The 21,379-nt window shown below is 47.1% G+C and overlaps 3 protein-coding genes across 3 annotated transcripts in view; 2 read left to right on the plus strand and 1 right to left on the minus strand.

Moving 5' to 3' along the window:
• The window catches only part of CASR (calcium sensing receptor), a 41,609-nt gene extending 38,910 nt beyond the window's left edge, over positions 1-2,699 (plus strand). The window contains exon 6 of the mRNA XM_010396082.3: positions 349-2,699. Coding sequence (XP_010394384.1) covers positions 349-1,799 — 1,451 coding nt within the window. The 3' untranslated portion in view covers positions 1,800-2,699. The remainder of the gene's footprint in view (positions 1-348) is intronic.
• A 3,043-nt stretch (positions 2,700-5,742) lies between these two features.
• On the plus strand, positions 5,743-10,970 carry LOC104687213 (cystatin-B-like). The gene is made up of 3 exons (XM_039559985.1): positions 5,743-5,907; positions 9,672-9,773; positions 10,149-10,970. The coding sequence occupies exons 1-3, from the start codon at positions 5,842-5,844 to the stop codon at positions 10,275-10,277; spliced, it is 297 nt and encodes a 98-aa protein (XP_039415919.1). The 5' UTR covers positions 5,743-5,841; the 3' UTR covers positions 10,278-10,970.
• Positions 10,971-11,181: 211 nt separating this feature from the next.
• On the minus strand, positions 11,182-18,295 carry LOC104687110 (cystatin-A). The gene is made up of 3 exons (XM_019283863.3): positions 18,149-18,295; positions 13,166-13,267; positions 11,182-11,395 (listed from the first exon to the last, which is right to left on the minus strand). Exons 1-3 carry the CDS (start codon positions 18,212-18,214, stop codon positions 11,267-11,269), a joined length of 297 nt encoding a protein of 98 aa, XP_019139408.2. The 5' UTR covers positions 18,215-18,295; the 3' UTR covers positions 11,182-11,266.
• Positions 18,296-21,379: the final 3,084 nt, after the last annotated feature.

A 21,379-nucleotide genomic window follows, 5' to 3' on the forward strand; every position in this document is an offset into this window, starting at 1 on the left:
AGGAACAAGGAAGAGGGAAAAACAGAGCCTACATAAGAGCTGATAACAATCGAAGTTTGTAAAGTTTTGCCAAGAAATGGATTACAAAAAACATGAGTGCAGGCGCAGGACTTCTTTTAAGCTGGAACCAAGTACACTTTGTGCTTTGCTCTGTAGCCCATGGGAGGTTGGTTGTTTCAGTGTAAGAAACTCAGACATCAATATATGACTCGGGGGATCTGCAGACACAGGAGTGGAACACGCCTTGTGTTTAAGATCAAGGCTGGTGCACAGCTGCCATATATGTCATCCCATATTTCAGCCTCTCATTCTGACAAACCTTCCCTCTCGTTATCACTTCTTTTTCAGATGCAAGTGCCTGTGACAAGTGCCCTGAGGATTACTGGTCCAATGAGAACCACACGTCCTGCATCCCCAAGCAGATAGAATTTTTGGCCTGGACTGAGCCCTTTGGGATTGCTCTGACTCTCTTTGCTGTGCTTGGAATTTTCCTGACTTCTTTTGTTCTGGGAGTCTTCACCAAATTTCGCAACACACCCATCGTCAAGGCCACAAACCGGGAGCTATCCTACCTCCTCCTCTTTTCCTTGCTATGCTGCTTCTCCAGCTCATTGTTCTTCATTGGCGAGCCCCAGAACTGGACTTGCCGTCTGCGGCAACCAGCTTTTGGCATCAGCTTTGTCCTCTGCATCTCCTGCATCCTGGTGAAAACCAACCGTGTCCTGCTCGTCTTCGAGGCAAAGATCCCCACGAGTCTCCACCGAAAGTGGTGGGGCCTCAACCTTCAGTTCCTCTTGGTCTTCTTGTGCACATTTGTGCAGATTGTCATCTGTGTGATTTGGCTCTATACGGCCCCACCATCCAGTTACAGAAACCATGAACTGGAGGATGAGATCATCTTCATCACCTGCCATGAAGGCTCCCTGATGGCCCTCGGCTTCCTCATTGGCTACACCTGCCTACTGGCAGCCATCTGTTTCTTCTTTGCCTTCAAGTCTCGAAAGCTGCCTGAGAATTTTAACGAGGCCAAGTTCATCACCTTCAGCATGTTGATATTCTTCATCGTGTGGATCTCTTTCATCCCAGCTTACGCCAGCACGTACGGCAAGTTTGTGTCTGCTGTGGAGGTGATTGCAATACTGGCTGCCAGCTTTGGGCTTCTGGCCTGCATCTTCTTCAACAAAGTCTACATCATCCTCTTCAAGCCCTCCCGCAACACAATCGAGGAGGTGCGCTGCAGCACAGCTGCCCACGCTTTCAAAGTGGCTGCCAGGGCCACGCTGAGACGGAGCAACGTGTCCCGCAAGCGCTCCAACAGCCTGGGGGGCTCCACCGGCTCCACCCCTTCCTCCTCCATCAGCAGCAAGAGCAACCACGAGGACCCTTTTCCTCTACCAGCCTGCGCAGAGCGGCAGCGCCAGCAGCAGCGTGGCTGCAAGCAAAAAGTCAGCTTTGGGAGTGGCACGGTGACCCTGTCACTGAGCTTTGAGGAGCCGCAGAAGAACGCCATGGCCAACAGGAACGCCAAGCACAGGAACTCGCTGGAGGCCCAGAACAGCGACGACAGCCTGATGCGGCACCGGGCCCTGCTTCCCCTGCAGATCAACGAGCCCCTCGGGGCTGAGCCTGGCTTCCAGGCAGCTTCCAGCCCAGAGACCAGCTCACAGGAGTCGGTGGTGGGAGACAACAAAGAAGAAGTACCAAGCCCTGAGGCGGAGCCTTCCCTGCCATCGGCTAACTCCCGAAATTTTATAGGCACTGGAGGTGGCTCTGTCACAGAGAACACAGTACATTCCTAACGAAAGAAAATTGTGAAAAGTACACCAGCCCCTAAGAGGAACTTGCTCACCTCTTGCTTCTGAATGGGAAAGGCAACAAAGACACACCGCTGTGACACAGCCCCACCACACCTTAACGTTAGCGCCGGCAGGGTAACACATGTGCCTCCAGAGGAAGGACTGTGTCTGGGGAGCCTTGGATTGAATTTGCATTTGCTTTATTGAAACCAGGACATCTCAGAAGGACAAGTGAAGATCCCCTCTGGTGGGGCTTAAGCAGAAGTCTGCATGCTGCCTTGCCTCCATAAGCTTTTCCTGCCAGACTGCAACTCAGCTGACTATGGGAGGCACTAGGCAATTCCACTATACCCTGCTTTTACATTTATGTATAATATTCCTCTTTCCCACTATGTATAATATTCCCTCTTTATCCAGTATATGTGATCTGTAACCATGTGCATCAGGACTCTCAGCTCTACAAAAGCAAGGTACACGGTTTCACTTCAGGAAAGCACAGTCATGGGGAAAATAAAAAAGCCCCCAACATCCTGCATGCTGTGTACAGCCAAGGGTGTGAGCATGTAAAGTATTTAATGTGACAGAGCGCCCTGCTATTTATATTTAGTGATGTCCCAGTCTCTCCTTTCTGCCCAACAGGAAATATTGGACAATACTCTCCACAGACTCCATTGCACTAGACCAAGCTACTTAGGTTCCTACCAGTTCCCTCCAGCTGCAGTAGCTTTACCTCCAGCCTGCCTGCTTTGGTGGAGGGGGAGAACAGCTTGTAAATCCCTCCCAGAGAATGTTTCGAGAGCACAATGAGATGTATCCCTGACTGATTATGTCGCTAGTAGTTGTATGCTTAACCAAGTGTTGCTGCCATACTATCCCACAAGGCATACATGGCTAACCCTTTCACACCATAGTCAGTGTTGTGCTTTGCCATATTAATCTGCCTCACACCTACGCGGAGCATTGCGCCAGTCCTGGCGGTACTGGTGGGCCTGACACAGCAAATGAAACAAGGAGAAATGGAGGAGTTAGGAATGGAGGAGGAGCCCCCAGCTGTGGTAATAGGATCGCCAGAGTGGGTGAATATCTGAAGTGTGTGTGCTGGTAGATGACTGGGTGAGAAAGACATTCAGGCCTGGGTTCTTGGACACACATAGAGACAAATGGATGAACTGGATATAGCTTGGTGCCTACAGGCCACCTACTAGGTTATTTCCTGTTTTGAAGAGAGGGCACCTAGCACAAGAATGAAAGAAAAACAGTAAAGACTTCAGCAGAGAGCATAGCAGAACTTCATTACTCTTGTCCCACTCTTCCTAAGGCAGACATAAGTGCTCCTGGTTTTGCAAGGCATGCCTGGTTCTTTTTGATTCATGCTGGAAAAGTTGAAGAGAGTGATTAGAAGAGAGATTTGTCACAGCCTGGTGAGAGAAAAAGCACCCCTGGACAGCCTGGTGGGAGGGGCTAGGGTTACATTGCAGAATTTATTTCCCTCTTCCCAGATTCCCCATGCAAGAGCAAGCATCTGTCAGGAAGATGTCAGTACCCTCCCTCATTAAGCACGAAGGTATTCTAGACCTCTGTGGAAAGGTAGGTGCGCCTGCAGTTCAGTGTAAGCAGAGACAAAAGGACTGTGTTCGAATGCATTGGGGAAAACGCCACAATTCTCTTGTTACTGTTTTTGCTTGGTTGTTGTTTTGCCAGGGCAGGCAAATAAAACTTACAGGTGACATTACTGCATAAAAACTTTGTTTTGCCACCTCCACTTGTTGTTGACAAGGAAGAGACGTTTTGACTTAGGAGAGCAAAGTGGAAGTCCAGAACCCCAAGAAGCAGACTGTTCAGAGAAGTTACTTTAACCCTTTTGTTGATCTGTTATATCCCCCTTGGAGTGCGCTCAAATTTTAATTACACCGCATAAGAACCAATCGAACTATAACTGTAAGGCTTGCAAATGACAATATTTGATTAAGACTATGGCACAGATGGCTGGGGTGGGGGGGGAAGAGTGAGTTTGAAAACACGAATCCTTCCAACCTCAATTTTGGAAACTGCCTTCTACCCCTGGACTCAGTAAGAGTTGCTCACTTCTTCTGAAACCCCGGTCCCTTCCCTAAGCTGCTGGCTGTGGCGTGTGGGCTCAGTTTAGGGTACAGAATTGAGCCCTGAGGTCTCCCGAGTCTAACTGCACGAACAGGGATGAGCACTAGATGGCAGAAAGGGCTAAAAAGAGCATTTTGGTTATGGCCTACACTTCCCAAAATTCCAATAGCTGAGTAGTTTTAGTGCTAGTGAATCATTCCTATTGGAGCAAACCCTGCTCAGTAGCCCTCGAAGTGAAACTGACAGCATTGAAACATGTAAGAGTTCAATGAGTGAAATGAAAGTGATGCAATTTACAAACCAAAGGCTGTGTACAAACACAAGCAGTGTAAGAAACAGAAAGTCACCATCAGCTGCCTTGTTTGGAGAGCAATATTCACTAGCTATGTATACAGTAGATAATATTGACATTTGGGTGCTTTTCATTCCTTGGGTGTTCTTCACTCTTTACATTTACTTGAGAGGAACTTATACCTTGGCACACAATGAGTCTCCAAGACCTGCAATCATTTTTTAGCACAGCCAACTGTGTTGTATTTGCTGGGGAAGTCTCACCCATCCTCCCTGCTCTCATGGTTGGAGCCCTAAGCCTCCAGCTCCAATGCTGCGTGAGAGCTGCTGCTGCAGCTGATAGGTGTGACACACACCTGGACACAAGGGAAGTTCAGTAAGAAAGGACCCCTTTGGGAAGGTGCTTTTTAAGTAAACCCTTTTTCCCATGCACAAAGAGGGGGATATGTTCTCATCTTGCCAAGTCCAGGAGAAGAGAAGGCTTGATCAGGCACCTGTCCAAAAGCCTGTCAGTTTGTCACACACAACAACACTGATGAAGACACACCAGGGAACACTCTTCTATTGAAAGCATGAGCCTGAGAACCTCCACTGACATTTCCTACCAGAAGATGCTCACATGAATGGCTGCCTCATCCTACCCACCATGAATCAAAAACACACAGGAAAGCCTGCCCCAGTGTGGGGTTTCCTGAACCATCCAGTAGTGAAGCAACAACAGAGTGTGTCACATGGGATTTCCACTGGAAAACTTGGGAACCATCCCAAGCCTCCTCACAAACCTGGCAGAGCTCTGCCTATGCAAAGCCCCAGCAGAGAATTTATCTATAGATGATACCAGGAAAGAAAACCTTCCCCATTATATTGCATGCTTCTCACCGTGTCCTCCTTGTCAGTCCATGAGCTCTGCTCAGTTTGCAACACCTGCTGTTGTTAAATTTAGGTTTACATTGACCAATTTTACCAAGGGGCGTTGCAAAGCGGGAGGAGGAAGGTAGGTGTTTGTTGCTGGTTTTGCAAGGAGTCTGGATGTTTAAATTGTGGGGAAATTTAGGTAAAGACCTGAACATTTAGACTGAAATATCCTCAGGGAATTCAGAGGCTGGGTAATTCACCACCACCTTCAGCTTGCTGGCTGAGGAGCGGAACAATCAGCCTGGGAGAGGGAATGATGAACGAGGCGAACGAGGGAGTCTGGAGATGGAACTTTCCATACGGCTAAAGCGAACATGCCGCTGCTGGAAAAGGTGACACACGCAAAGGGAAAACGCAGAGGCTGAGGGCAGCCCCGTCCTCCCGCGGGGCTGTCACGGAGGCGCCGCTCGCTGAGGAGCGGCTGCAGCCCTTCTGTCCAGGGCGCAGAATAAATTCTGCCGGCAGCTTTCACTGCAAGTGTCGCTTTGCGCGATTTTTGTCTTCAATCAGCCCTCGGGCCGCGATATCCCCGCCAAGCGTGGGCAGCGCTGGTGCCGCTGGGCCGCTGGGCCGCGCTGAGGCCCCCCCCGGGCTGGGTGGTGCCAGGCCCGAGCGCTCCCGCCCGCCGCCGCCTCGGGCTCTAGCCCCGGGCCCGGCACCGCCCCCGACACCGCCCCGGCACCGCCCGGGGAGCAGGATCGGCCCGGAGCAGAGCGGGGAGCACCGGAGCGGTGCCACCATGTTGTGCGGGGGTGCCTCGGCGGCCCGGCCCGCCACCGACGAGACGCAGCGGATCGCGGAGCAGGTGAGGGGCCGGGGCGCGCCCCGGGAGGGTCCCGCGGGCGGGGGAAAGGCCCGTGCAGGGCTCGTCCGGGGGCCAGGGTGTGCTCGGCCATTGCTCTGCGCGGCCGAGCGCCGAGACACCGCCCCGCAGTGTGGAAGGTGGAAGGAATGGGGAACGCACGGAGCAGTGCAGTGGGCAGCGCTGTGTGCGCGGCGAGAGCTGGGATGGAGCCAGCGCCGGCCCCGGCGGGGCGGGGGATGTGCTGCGACCCCCGGGAAGCCGCGCACGGCCCGGCCCGGCCCGGCCCCGACAGGGCCACTGGCTCGGGGAACGAGCTCCAGCGCGTCCTACAAGGCCTGAACCTCGTGCACACGTTGGGATTTGTGTTTTGGTTGGCTTGAGGTTTTTGATTTGGTTTTTTTGCTTGGTTGGGTTTTGGGTTCTTTGGGGTTTGGTGTGGTGTTTTTTTTTTTTTGTTTGTTTTGGTTTTATGTTTGTTTTGGTTTTTTGTTTTGTTTTTTTTTTTTTGCGGAGGCGGAATAGGGAATAAGCAAGAAGGCTTCTTCACTGCTTCTGCTTTTCCCCAACACAGAAGTCAGCTCCAACCACTGCCAGCTCCAAATCCTGATACTACTTACTGTACCTTAGATTACTGCTCGTGTTATTGGAGCACATGCTTTTACTCTAAAAATGCCAGTGTGCAACTAAGATCTTTCAAAAGCACATGTTCATCTTTTTGTCATGGAAGCTCAAGTTCCTTCTGCTTTTTGCCTTTGTTGGCTAGGATGTGATAAGCTAGAGAGCAAAGATGAACGATGCAGTCCAGCTTCTGACACTCTTTGTCATTGCCCGCGTTTGTTCTCCAGGCTGCACTAGTCACTGAAATTAGCATTTAGCTTGTAAAGTCTGATGATTCTGTGTTTTTAAAAAAGGGAGAGATGTGCATCTCCTAAGCACCAACCTGAGTTTGCAGTACTAAGCAAATGATTGAGAATTGCTAAGGGAGTCACAAGTATTGCTTTGACCTGAAAAGGCCTACATGCCATGCTAAAGGTAATGCAAATATGCAATTAACATTGCACATGATCCTGACTTTCTGTTTTGTGGCAGACTGCAGTGAAAATACAAAATCCCAAAATAAGGGAGTATGAAAATGAAACCCGTGGGGTACAGAAATGAACAGAATTAACCAAATATATTGTATTTTCATTTAAGTCACATAAATACTTCAAAGTTTGGCCAGCTTGTTTTGACTGGTAGTAGTTAAAATTACTTTATTGAAATACAGGTGGGAACACCCAAACCTGGAACTTGTCCATGCACTCATATCCTCATCTGGACACTGCTGGAGAAAACATTAGTTTTGTTAAATTGAGGTAGACTTTTCAAATAGTGTTGTTTGCTTAAAGTCAGATCTTTGTGGAGATTTATTAGAGCCTGCGAGTTTGCTTGCCATAAACATAGTTCCTATTCCTGCTTTTCCAGTTCTTGCCTTCATTTTACAGTTTCATAGGAATCCTTGTGATGACCGAATGTTGTTCAGTTTTGTGACCCAGAGCAGGTGTAGTGTCACACAGGGCAGGACAGCTTCCTTTGGCAGTGTCTGGCTTAGGAATCCTATAGGAACAGCCTCCTCACGGCAAGGATTTCCACCCAGGCCTGTTCAGCTTTGGCTTCTCAGTGGTGACTGTGGCAGAGCTTATTCAGGGTGATTCTGAAGCATCTGCTTTTTAGTTAACTGCTCTGGGAGTACATGACAAACAGGCCATGCAGGGCAGTGCAGAGCCTTCAGGCCGTGACTGAATCATGGATTGTTTGTGTGGGAAGGGACTGCACCTCCTGCCTGAGCACAGGGTCAGCATCCTCAGGCTGCTCAGAGCTTTGTCCTGTCAGGTCTTGAAAACTTCCAAGGATGGAAACTGCAGTTTCTCTGAACACTCCTGCTGTACTGCAGGAGAGTCATCAGGGGAAATGTTTCTCCTTATATCCAGTCTGAACCTCCAGTTTCAGTTTATGACCATTGTGTCTCATTCTTCTGCCATCATCTCCCTGGGAAGAGCCTGGCTTCTTGTAGATACTGGGAAGTTTTCCTCAAAGCCTTTTCCTCAAGCTCATTTTCTTCTCACAGCACAAGTGCTCCAGCCTCCAGCCATCCTGGTGTGCTCATGGAGTGCTCCTGGCAGCCCTTCACTGAGCTCACTACGGTTTATTGGTGTCTGTCTTGTACTGGGGACCCAAAACTGGACACAGTATTCCACATTTTCTAACAAGGGCCAAGTAAACGGCAATAATCACTTGCCTGTCTTCTGGCTAGGCTCCTGCTGATGCAGCCCAGTATGCCATTAACTTTAGTACCACCAAGACAGTGCTGGCTCCTGTCCTCCAGGACTCCCACATCCAGACTGAGATCAGGAACCACATCTTTGGGAGAGCACTTCTGTCTGGAATCTCCCTCTCCACACTGACTCAGGATGCTGGTTTGTCACATGCTGTGGTGACTCACTGCCACAAGTGATAACACCCTGATGAGCTTGCAGCTGCAGGACTCTGAGCTGTCTGCACGAAGGGCCCAGTGTTTGGCTCGCTGGTGGAAATACAAAATGTGCTGAGCTGGGGTGATTTAGAGACCTCAGAAACTAACATCACACGGTGCCTAGGATTGCTAAAGCAGCACAGGACAGGATAGGGTCAGCAGGATACTTATGTCTGCCCTGCTGCTTAAAGTTTACAGAAGTAGCTCTAGTGATGAAAACTGAAACCACTTGCTCCATCCTTTGACTCAGAAGAAGGGGAGGAGATAGGACTGAATCATGGTGCTTTCTGGTGCTGTGCCCTTCAGTGCATCTTTAGAATGCAGCTTGGATTTCCATATGGCAAAAAAAAACAAATAGAAAAGTGTCCAAACATCATTATCTTGCTTGTGACATACTGTTCATAACAGGAAGTGTAGAGGTATGGCCTCTGAGAGAAGATAAAAAGCATGGACACAGCTCCCAGGGACAGGATGGTCACTGGAAAGGCACCAGAGTTCCAGATGTTGGAGAGGTGGGAGAACATACCCTGTTGCAGGAATTGTTTCTCTTCCTGCTTCACCTACAGCACCTGAGCAGTGGCAAGCTGGCACTTGTTTTTCCCTAAGGAAGCATGTGGGATTTAGGCAGGAGAGCAGATATATCTATATCCCTTGAATTTGGGAAGAAGTACACCATATAGCTGGAGAATCTACTCATTGCTGATACTACTGCCCTGGGAGTGAAGGGAGGGCTAAGCAATGATGCAGTGCAGGAGGTACAGCCTGGAGCAGGCAAGGACTTGCAAGCAAGGACTCCAGGACTAACTCATCTTGCCCTGCAAAACAAAGGCTGAAACCTTCTGCTTCCCTGACCAGGAATTTTCCATATTGCCACAATGTTCTAAAGGGCCAAGGGCGGGAGAGAGGAGCTGCATCTCAGGAGTTCATGGCTCCCTCTAGGGTATTGGTCAGGTTATTTTGACTTCTTGAGCACTGATTTGCAGTTTGAAAAATAGATTCCATGCTGAAAGAACTGTCAAGTGTTGTCCAGACTCGGTGTCAGCCTGTAGTGACTGACTCCCACCACGGTTTTAGCTTTGCCACCTCCCTAGATTCCTGGTCCTGCTTTCACAAAACTTAACATGATTCATTTTGATCTTTTAATATCTTGGAAAAGCAGGAACTCTGTGTCTGGGAATTCAGCAGCAATGACCTGTAAGCCTTAAGTCCTAAATACTTGAATCAGTCTTAAAGAACCTGTTGTTTCCTTAAGGTAAAAGCTCAGCTAGAAGAAAAAGAAGGGAAAACCTTTGATGTCTTCACTGCAGTGGAGTTTAAAACTCAGGTGGTTGCTGGAACAAACTACTTCATCAAGGTAGAGGACACTGGGTTGTTTTTTTTATATTAATGTGTATAATCTTTGGAATGGTGGGGGGTTTTTTCTTTCTTAACTAGAAGAGAATGCTTATGATTTGGCCTTAATAAGAAAAAAATTGTGCATTAAAAAACTGCAAACATTCACCTCCCAGCCCCTCTCCCCTATCTGTTAAGTAGAAAGATTCTCTTTTCTCCATTTTTATGATGGGAAGATTAGGTGGTATTTCTGCAAAGTCATGGCTCCTAGCCTGGTTTAAAACAAGCCAATGGTTTTTCTTACTGCCTTTCTGCTGCTCCATCCTCAAACCAGCCCAGCCTCTGCCACCCCTCCTGCTGCAGGCTGCTGGATCTCACTGGGTTTCATGCTTTGCAGGTCCATGTTGGGAATGAGGAGTTCATGCACCTGCGGGTGTTCAAGAGCCTCCCCCATGAGAATGAGCAGCTGAGCCTCCACAGTTACCAGGCCAGCAAGACAAAGCACGATGAACTGACTTATTTCTAGCAACCTCTGCTGTGTTTCCCTAACCTGGTTCTTATGTGCATTTTCTACAGGCTGCAAAATGTTGATTCCTGTGCCAACAAAGGCAGAAAAAAGTGTATTTTTTTTAACATAATGCTGGAAAAAATCAATTTCTCTTATGTCATTCCCTTCCTGTAAAATCTCTAAATCTGAGAGTCACAGGGCTCTCCTATTACCTACACTAATGTAAACCCAACTTTTGTTGCAGCTTAACTTAGACTTTAGTGCAACTTAACCAGAATACTGTGCCTGAGTCCTGTTTGTGGACTTCCTCGGTCTTGGAAATTGGAAGGGGAGTGACACCAGCACTCATATATTTGCAGCAAGGAACAAGAGGAAAGCCTGTCTTTTCTGTGCTGTTTTGCAACTGTGAATATATGTGTAGATTTAAATTGTACTTTGTATTTTATGGGCAAAGACCTGATGAGAAACTCGAGCTGAAGCAATTTTGCAAGGAAGAGAAAGAGGCTTACAGTAGTTTGAAACAAACATTGCCGTGGTAATCATGCTCATCCTCTTGCAGCAGCAGCATGTAATGTCCCATAGAGGGTGTGTGAGTTTAAGATATCAAACCAGCTTGCTTATGTTCTCGGTCCTATGGAAAAGTCCTGGAAAGGAACTTAAGCTGGACAAGCATTTCTGCATTTATAACAATAAACATTTCTTTTGACTTGAGATGGCCTCTTCGACTGGTGCTTTAGTGTTTTCACTGGTTTTCACTATTGGTTATTATCTTGCTCAGCTTTTTTCCTTAAGTGCTTTTTATATTCCAAATAACCTTATGTTTATTCTATATCTTAATTAGAAATACTTTATTTTAATCTTGTGACAGACATGAAAGATAACTTCTGCAGGTATATCAGCAGCAAAAGGAAAATATGGACAATAGCTTTCCAAACTTATTTTATTTACAGTCACGGGCAGAACCCCCATAGGACTTGCAGAGGTGAGGCCCTGCACCTCATCATCTCTCAGAAGTAGGTCAGAGGGTCATCTCTGGTTTTGCCAGTCTGAAAACCAACAAGGCTGGGGCCTTGGTTCTCATAAGGAAGACTCTGAAACACCTTTAAGTGGACATATTCGTCATCGGAAACTTGGACCTAGAGACCAAAAGAGTGGGGAAGTGAGGATCACAGGCTCAAAGCAGGTTCAAACAAAAGGCTGTTCTCTATTTCTTGAAAGAACATCTTTGCTCTTTCTTTTCAAAGAAATTCACCTTTTCCCCCACCCCCGAAAGTCATCACATAAAGACGTGGTAGGAAGCTGTAAAATTTCATTCTTAAAGAGCCAAGCACAACAGGCACTAAAGTCTCCCTCGGAGGTACGTGGAAACTGGAATGCCTTATGCCCCAGGAGGTTTTTGCACGCTTTCCGGTGGCTGCAGTGTGGCACTATGCTTGGTCTGGGTTGCAGCTCAGCTGTAAGTCTCCTGGTAAAATATCAGTGATGTGGAACACTCAGAAATGTAAAAGACTGAATCTTGTGGCAGAACTTCTTCCAGTTAATGCTAAAATGAGTAACTGTTTTCCCTCACTGGTAAAATCGGGAAAGAAGACACAAATCATCCATTTTGAGTGTTACAAATGGATTTCTTCCAAGTTCAGTAACACACCAATTTTAATTTCAGAGTAGTTTGGTCACAAGGCTTAGCAGGGACAGCAGACAAGTATTTTACATTGCCTAGGTCAGCAATAAGACGGAACTAAGCGTAGAAATCCAAGCAGGCCTGACTTCTGGCTGTACCTGGAAATTGTTACTCTTCATTACTCAGTGCTTTGTCCACAAAGTGAAAGCACATTTCACAGGAGCGAGGGAAGGATAAACATCATTCATGTAGGTGAGACTCTGATTGGCCACATAATAGGTAGCCTGTCAGTACCATCCCCTGGTGCCCACAGAGCACAAATAGCAAAGTTATTTTAAGGAAGCACCTGGGAAAGAAGAAGGTTTGGCAGCACCTATCCTTCCTGAGATGAACTAAATATGAGAAGTGTGGAGCTAATGCTCACAGTGTCTCTCTGCAGAACTACTCGCCCCCAAACATTCCAGGCCAATTTCTCTAATAAAAGAACTCTTCCAATTCCCATGTCAAGGGAGTGTATCCTGCCAGGCGTATGTCCACACACATGTGGGGTTTCAGACACAGCAGTCACAAGCCATGCCTGCCCTGCTCCAGAAGGCCAGCCTGCTGCTCAGCAGTGCTTGCTAGCCTTCAGGTGCAAAATACATCCAGCCATTTCTTCTGTGCTACTTCACAGAAAGCTGCTCACATCCATCGGTCAGGGCTTCCAGTAAGAATGAATGGTGCCATCAGAGGGCTGATTAAATTACCCATTCTTCCTCTGCAGCAGAGAGGGAGTTTTGAAAATACAGAAGAAACCAGCAGGCAGGCTGTACCTCTGCAGCACCTGATGCAGAACCAAAAGAACAACACACCTGCTTGCATGCAAAACTAGTCAGCAGAGATGCTTGCACTGCATTACACAATTGACTCTATCTCTCCATCAGTTTCTCAAGATGACTTCAGTTTCATCTGACACTACTTTGCCTTGAAAGCAAACAGGAGACCAGTTATGACTTGTTTAAATCATTTGAGTTGGGAAGGCAATCTATAGTCCTTGAGGGCGATGATCCCAAGAAGCCTACCAGTCACATCTGAATAGGTACAGGGCATGTTTTGTAATATTTCTATTCCTGCTTACAGTAGTGCCAAACAGGAATTTTATAAGTATTTGGAGGTAGTCCCCACTTCTTTTACTCACATCAGACAGTTTCCTATGATGTTTGCTTCTCTTTCTAGCTGTAAGCCACTCTGCAAGTCACCTGTATCATTTAATTCCAAAACACTCTCTCCTAAAATATATACAAACCTTAATAAAGTAGATTATCCCAGCAACTACTTGAGTCTTATATTCTACGGCTGCAAAGACAACACAGTTCATGTTTGCCTGGATTTCAAACTGCACCTTCACCTGTAAAAAGAAAGGGAAAAATTACTGGCAGGTTGATATTTAGGGATTTCTTTCACATATACCACTCCCAATTTTCATCCTTTCAAACATACTCCCTTAATGGAAGTCTGCAAAGTGACTGAGGGCACCCTCAAACCCCTCATCCAAATCATCAGTAAAGATATTAAACAGGTCTGGCCCCAACACTGAGCCCTGGGTGCACCACCTCTGCCCAGCCAGATGTAACTCCATTCTCCACCTCTCCCTGGGTCCAGCCATCAAGCCAGTTTTTCACCCAGTGAGCAGTGCTTCTTCAGGAGAATGCTGCAGAAAGTGGTGTCAGAGGCATTACTGAGGTCCAGGGAGACAACAACCACAGCCTTTCCCTCATCCACTCGGTAGGATCCCTGTCATGGAAAGAGATCAAGTTGATCAAGCAAAATCTGCCTTGCATGAACTTGCCTTGCATGAATCCATCATGGCTGGGCTTGAATCCCTGGTTGCCCTGCACATGCTGTGTCAGGATGAGCTGTTCCATGACCTTCCCCAGCACTGAGGTCAGCCTGACAGGTCTGTAGTTCCCTGGATCCTCCTTCCTGTCATTCTTGTAGATGTTCTTTTAGAGGAGCATCACATTAGCCAAACTCCAGTTGTGTGAGACCTCTCTGGTTCACCAGGACCTCTGGTAAATCACGGACAGTGGCTTGGAGAGCTCTTCCATGAGCTCCCTCAGTACCCTCAGGTGGATTCCATCCAGCCCCATAGATTTATGCATGTTTAAGTAGAGAAGCAGGTCACTAACTGTTTCCTGCTGGATTGTGGGAGCTTCATTCTGCTCCTTGTCTCTGTCTTCCAGCTCAGGGAGCCGGTACCCTGAGGACAACTGGTCTGACTACTAATGACTGAGGCATTAAGTACCTCAGCCTTTATTTTTTGTAGCAATGATTTCCCTAGCATCCAGAAAATGATGGAGATTCTCCTTAGCCCTCTTTGTTGCTGATGTATTCATCAAAAAGAATACTTTTTGTCATATCTTTTGGCAGTGGCCAGACTGAAGTTCTGATAGGGGTTTTACCTTTCTAACTTTCTCTCTGCATAACTTCACAGCACCTTTGTAATCCTCCTGAGTTGCCTGCCCCATCTTCCAAAGCTCATAAACTCTATTTTTGACCCTGAGTTCCAGCCAAAACTCTCTGTTCAGCCAGTCCAGTCTTCTTCCCCACTGTCTCGTCTTTTGGCACAGGGGGACACCTTGCTCTTGCACCTTTAGGATTTCCTTCTTGAAGAATGCCCAGCTTTCCTGGATCTCTTTGCCCTTCAGAACTGCCTCCCAAGGGACTCTCTCAACCAGTCTCCCAAACAGGCCAAAGTCTGCCCTCCAGAAGTCCAAGGCAGTGGTTTTGCTGTTGCCCTTCCTTACTTCTCCAAGAACTAGAAACTCTCTCATTTCATGATCACTGTGGGACCACCACCCAGAAAGCAGAAACAATCTTTCCTGGGCTGGGTGACGCAGTGCCCTTCTGCACATGACACCCACCCTGATGACTGGATGCATTACTGAGTTTGGGCAGAGAAGCAGCGTCAGTGTCAGCCTGCTCAGGCTGCCCTGGGCAGGGCCAGCAGCACCTCAGTGCTTCTCACCACCCACCTGTTTCAAAGGAATGCACAGAATTAATTTGGTTTCTCAGCACATGCACCTACAGCTGGCTGCCACTCCCATGACATTCCTTCCTAGCAGGAAGGCCATGGAAAGCACCCAAGGAACATCCAGATCATTTCCAGAGAGCCAGAAATTATCATCCTATTCAGCTTCCTCATGATCTCTTACTCTGCTCTTCTGCTGAGCAGCTTCCACAGGGTTTCTATCCCCAGGAACCAACAACTGTACTTTCAACTCAAGAGCTGCTAACTCTGGCAAACCTGGGAAACTTTAATTCCAAACACCCTTCCAGCTGACTGGGGCAGGGGCCTCCTAGAATGCTCCTAAGTGGCAACTTTTGGTACATCATATTCCTCTCTCAAAACAAAACAAAACAAGGCCACTTCTGTCCAGTTTTGCTCTCTCTCCTCTGGCCACTGTGTCCCCCATTTGTTATTTACAGACTGAGCCTTCAGTAAAATCAAGCAGGCAAACAGCTCCTTAATCCTCAGGTGAAAAAATAGAACATTCCTAAACTCTTATCTAACAGCACTCTAAAGCCAAAACATTCCTCAGTTTTGGGCAACAGCTGTAAAACAAGGAGACCAAATAAATAACATTCCCCAGCTCACTAATGATGGCTAGAGACAAGGCACAGGTATAAGTAAATAATTATGTGCTCCCAAGAGCAGACAGACCTTGAGCACCCCAAGCTCTGCAGATGCTCTTCACAACTTCACTGGAATCATAGGAATTGCTTCTCTGCTCAGCAGAGCATAAAATCCCACAGAATTGCTTCATAAAAGGGTGACACTTATGCTGGAAGCATAGCAGGATTTCCCCAACATAAGGTTTCCATAAGAATATTTTCCTTAGAGAGCTATACCAATGCCTCTGCAAGGGGGGAAAGGACCAGGAAGAGTGCTCTCTCCCACTGTCAGCACAGGGCAGAAATTTCGCCTTGCAGAAAATAAAGGGCAAAGAACAATCTGTTTTCATTTTCCTGAAGCTACTGAGAACAAAAGAACACTAAAATTAGGATCAGTCCTTTTCTGGAATCAAACAGAAACTCTGTACCATCCACATTTCAGATTCCATATTTGCCCTGTACCCCCTGGGAGCATTAGCACTGCCTGAAACCAACCTTCACATTTTTTAGTGCCTGTTTGCTCACGGACACCCAAGTGCTGTGCTTTCACCTCCAATACACACTGCAAGATTTCTGATCACCCATAAATAACACAGCCCAGCATTGAAAATGAAGCTCAGTATCTGGCATGGGTGCTTGAGGCATTTCACAGACTCATTAATTAAATTTCACAGCCTCAGCTGGCCCCATCTTAAACATGAGGAAACAAGAATGGCAAATACACAAAGGTGCTACAAGTCCCTTGCTAGGGTCTCCCTTCCACAGGTAGAAGGGAATTTCTGATCTCTGCAAGTGCTGCTCCTTCAAGCATTCCTGCCAGCACAGAAGGAACAGTGATACTGCTCCCAAGTAATTCAGTCAGTGTCTCCCAAACAATTGTAGATCACCCATTTCTCTTTCTGGTCTACAGTAAATCATCTCTCCTCTGACTAACCTGTTATCCCAAACTCCAGCCCTCCCCCGTGTACGTGTTCCCCACTCTGGTGACCCCAGCTGGGACTGACCAATAAAGCCCTGCAGTGGAAGAAGGCTCAGAGGAGCTGAGGAGGGTGATGTGCCACCCATGAAACTCAGGGAATAATGCAGGGTGTGAATGACCACAGCTTTTGCAAATAAGCTGACTTTATCTCAACATAAAGGTTGAGCACATGTGGTTTAGATAGTCGAGAGGATCATGTGGTGGTGGAACTCCCTGAGTTCATTAAAAGAAAGTGAACACACCCCTGAGTTAGCCAGATCAGCATGGGGGGAGTGAACACATGGCTTGCCCAACCCTGAGTATAAAAACTAAACAGTGGACAAAAGAATTCTGAAGAAAACAGCTGACTAAAGCTGACTTAAACCCACCTCCCCTTTCCCAGTGACTGAGGCTGCCCAGTGTTGTGACACGGAGCTTGTTGTACAGACCAGGAGTGAAGAACATACTGGTGTCCTCAGGGACCTGGGATTGCAGTCGCTACATTTTGCTAAGAGTAACTTAGAGCTGTATCAAGTTACCAGTATATTTGCATCACTCTGCTAAACCAGAAGCCTCGTGTAACATGGAATCTCTTCAAATCAGTAAACTGGATGTTAAACGTTATCCCCTCCATCTGTGGACTATGGAAAAGAACCCTGTCAGAGTACTGGGCTGCCTGGTCTCAGCCTGCAAGATTGCAGGAGACATGGAAGGATGCTGGTGCAAACTCTGTCCTCGGTAGCACAGCAAAGGAGAGAGCTGGGAGCCCTGCACACCAGGTATAGAGAGTGTGCAGTGGTATTGGCCAATGCATTCAGCCCCAACTACTTCCTATTTTTGTTTCCTCAAAGAGCGCCCGAGTGCAATTGCCAAAGGAGAAGAGCTCTTCTTTCAGAGTCATAAGGGTGAAGAGGATTGGGTGGGTGGGAGCATAAGATGGGAATTTTCCCATGCCATGTTGTTCCCCTTTCATTCCTCAGGATGCACTTTATACTTTCTCTAACAAGAGCTGCTGCACTGCAGGGCATTAGATGATCTGCAGAGCTGCTGCTCACACACCTGCTCCAGGACAGGAGCACTGCCTGTAACGTGGCAACTGGGCTCACTCGCTGGCCTGCCTTGTGCCAAGCTCACCTTGCTTCACCAGCAGCCCCTGCATCACAGCTGCGACTCTAGAATATAAACGCTGAATGCCAGCAGGCAACACACAATTTTAAAATAGCTTTGTCCTGCATATATAATTCTTTGCTGCATACTTGCATGTGGTTTGTCCTAGGCAGCCCTTCACTGAGGTATGAATTCTACCAGGTACAAGCTTTTCCCTTCCAATATGCCACCTCTTATTTCAAACAGGTGACCTCAGTGCTGGCATAGCAGAGGTAGGCTTTGAATTTCACATGGACATTAACTGAAGGTAGCCAGTACCATGCCCAGCCATGGACAGAGGAGACAGAGAAGTGGTTTGTCTCAGTCTTACCAGGGCACTGCCTACACAGAACGCTGAGAAAACACTGCCAGTCAAGGGGATTCCCACTTTCAGCACAGGCTTCTTCAGTTTAAACCCTGGCTCAGTCTCCCAGGTTCTACACAAGCTTCAGGAATGACATCCCTGCACACAAGTAACTTAATCTACAGACAGGGTAACAAATAACTCACCTGGTTAGCAATCTGCTGAACTTCTGGAGTAGCAGGCTTGGTGTCAGATAAGCCCCCAGGCATCATAGTGGCAGGTGACCTCTCTGAAGTGACGGGTGGCTTTGAAGAGGGAAGTTCAGTGCAGTCTGAGTGGAGTCCCTGGGTATCTCACATATATACACACACACACATGTGTCATAGAGTCATGTGACCTGCAACACATGGAGCCTACCATTACTGAACAAACAGGGAAGAGGGGGGAAAAGCAATGTAAAGCACTGGCAGTATTAATAATAAATGTAAAAGCACTTAAAGAAGTGTTTATGGTCTTCACATCAAAAAGAAAGGCAAACATCAGCCTCCAGTCACCCCCATCTTAAAAGAGAGTTGGTTTGGGTTGCAACTGGAACCTTTTGCTCTCCACCCATGTGCAGATGACTAGGCTGAGCTCTTGGGAAACAGATCAAAGACACACCCAGTATTTCCCAACACCTTTCCTGATCAGAGGAAAGAATGCAGTTATTTCCTTAGCATAGGTCCCATTCATCTTGAAATTGTATTGTCTCAATATCCTTCTAAGTGGGGAAATGGGAGCAGATGGCATCTTACATTCAGTGACTTGACTTCCCTCTACCTCACCAGACAGGTGCCAAGGTAAACACCAGCACCAGAAGTGGAAATAAATTCGATCCCAGATTCAGGTAAGTACTGCAGATAAGGTATTTCTGCTTCTTTCCCATCAAACTGACAGGTGCATTCAGGCAATCATAGTAGCGACAGAATATGCAATAAAATCTACTTTTTAACTCTAGTGCCAATTTCCTGGAAGACAAAGTACAATCCCCCTCACTAGAGGAGTAGTGTGTACACAAAAGCCATCCTAATTTCAAGGTACGCTGCTGAAACACATAACATGAGAATATAGTTTAAGAAGTATTCATTCTGTAGTTACAGTCACATGGCACAGTCACATTCGTGAATGTGAATATACAAAGCTCAAAACCTACTGGGGGAAGGCTAACAACTCTAGCAGCCCTCCCTGGTAAGGGAGAACTAACGCTTCAAGACCACAGAAAAAGTTACTCCCTATCAGTATTCCTGACATTCCATCAAACACAAGGAATGTTGTTCCAGAGAAACTACCAGAGAAGCAGCAACAGACCAGACACTTTTTAGTCTCTAGGGGTGAGTACATGGGAGCAGGTGAAATGAGAATATGTGCTGTACACAGGCAATGGGCATTTCTACTGGAATCAGCATTAGGGAATTTGCTAGGAACAGGTGGGTTTATGGCCACAGCAAAAAACTTATCTCTGTCCTACCCATACTACTGACCCTCCTCTTCACAGATAACCAGTGATGCAACAGACTGTAAAAAAGTACTTCAGATCTGACTTCAAGGCCTGGTTTTGGTACAAAGCCCCTGAATTTGAGAAACTGGGGCTGTAGGGGCCCTACACTCAACAGTATTGATGGATATTGCAGCATGTTACTGAAAAAAGATACTGCAGAATTTTGAGCAGCAGTGTTATGGAAGTGGACAAAAAGCATGTGAGGAAAAACAATTGTCCTGAGACAACATTTTTGTGAACCAAGAGAAAAATCCTTCCAGTTCTCAGGAATAAAGGGAGTGGCAGCTCTTAAAACCAGAATTCTGCCACTTTTACCAACATCTCCTCTCCAGATAAGGAGTTCAAAGCCCTCTTCATGGAAGTGATGACAACTCAAACCTTCTTTGGCACAAGACCCTGCTGATTAACTCAAATATATGCTGATCATGTTCCACCATTTGTGCCTTACTCACACCCCAGGACAGATAAGGAACTGGAAGAGCCAGCTCACCTTACTGAAGCCAGAAGTCAGAGAATGTGTCCAACAACTGCGCAGCTAAAACAGGGTATTTTATAAACCTGTTGTACTAGTTTGAAAACAAACCAATGGGAGGCACCAAGTCAGTATAACAATTTAATAGGGAAATCAAAAAACAGGCAGAAAACACGGGGTTAAACTGACAGAGTCAGGATACAACCTGACACCCTGTTAGTCAGAGTGGTGGTAGCAGTCCCATAAGATGGTGGCTGCAGTCCTCCTGAAGTGATGGATGTGGTTCTGTCGAAGCAGTGATCCTGTAGAAGGGTGATCCTGTAGAATTCCTCAGAAGGTCCAGTGGTGGTTATGTAGCTACTGTCCTCTGGGAATCCAGTGGAAAGGGGGCCTGTGGTGTTCAGAAACTCAGATTATATCCAGGATGGGATGCTTGGTTCCTCCCTCTGGGTGGATCATCTCACAATGGGATGATGAGGCCAGGCGTTGATGGGCTTATTAACAGAAGATAGTCCGGAGGGAGTTCTCTCTGAATCTTGTGGCAGGACAATGATGGGCCATTAACTGGGGGGAGGAGGCAAGGAAACACTGCCCCACCTGGTTTCAACAGCTCATGAGGATGGTGATAGAATACACTGCAACCCAGGACACCTGTCCACTCACCAGGATACAGATCCTACTAACTTACTTGGGAAGGGATGTTAAGATCCCCAAGGCAGCAGTACACTCCTGGAGAACTCTTGATTCTGTCTAACAACAAATACACTGAGCACAAAGTCTAGGAGCGTTCATTTATAATCTTGGAAAGACTCTAGATGTGAAACTAAAGATGCTAATGTGAGGAAATCGTTCACCAGACTCTGTATTTCTGGGTTTGCTGGGTTTTGACTTTAAAGCATAGCAACTTCTTTTTCCCCAAAATGCACAGAGTTGTGCAGAAGGGAAGGAAAATCAACACTAATTGTCAGCAAGTTGATGCTGAAGTTTACAGAGGCAAATTAGACTGTTTCCTTTCCACAGCAGCGCTAATTATTGTCCCAAAATCCAGTGATATTTCTAAGACTGGAATGCAGTGCTTATCCTGCACAAGAATTTCATCAAACCACTTCGAATTACTGATGTTTCACAAACCTGTGATCAAAGATGATCAGTGGCAATTGATCAACCTTATCTCGGGCAACCCCCACCTCCAGCCCTCTCTACACTAAGTTTTGGATGTAATGAACCAGGAGCTGGAACACTGCCATGAAAAGAACAGCTGCCCCTACTCCATCTCTTGCACAACATGGATAAGCTGGTGAGCATCCCCCCGTAGCGTTTGAGACGCAGCTGGTATCGCGTACCAGGCCAGCCTACGCGCTCCATCGGCACAGACGGCAGCTTCCCCTCACCTCACTGACTGCTGTTATCTTGGAGAATCTCTGCTGG

The sequence above is a fragment of the Corvus cornix genome, chromosome 1 (genome assembly GCF_000738735.6).
Source record: "Corvus cornix cornix isolate S_Up_H32 chromosome 1, ASM73873v5, whole genome shotgun sequence".
NCBI classification, from domain to species: Eukaryota; Metazoa; Chordata; class Aves; order Passeriformes; family Corvidae; genus Corvus; species Corvus cornix.

Excerpts from the sequence above, each read along its gene's own strand:
- LOC104687213 (XM_039559985.1), top strand. The coding sequence starts at position 5,842 with ATGTTGTGCGGGGGTGCCTCGGCGGCCCGGCCCGCCACCGACGAGACG. Across the intron at positions 5,908-9,671 it reads CGCAGCGGATCGCGGAGCAG|GTAAAAGCTCAGCTAGAAGA; the intron begins GTGAGGGGCCGG and ends TGTTTCCTTAAG. Across the intron at positions 9,774-10,148 it reads GAACAAACTACTTCATCAAG|GTCCATGTTGGGAATGAGGA; the intron begins GTAGAGGACACT and ends CATGCTTTGCAG.
- LOC104687110 (XM_019283863.3), bottom strand. The coding sequence starts at position 18,214 with ATGATGCCTGGGGGCTTATCTGACACCAAGCCTGCTACTCCAGAAGTT. Across the intron at positions 13,268-18,148 it reads TTCAGCAGATTGCTAACCAG|GTGAAGGTGCAGTTTGAAAT; the intron begins GTGAGTTATTTG and ends TTCTTTTTACAG. Across the intron at positions 11,396-13,165 it reads GGATAATCTACTTTATTAAG|GTCCAAGTTTCCGATGACGA; the intron begins GTTTGTATATAT and ends TTTGGTCTCTAG.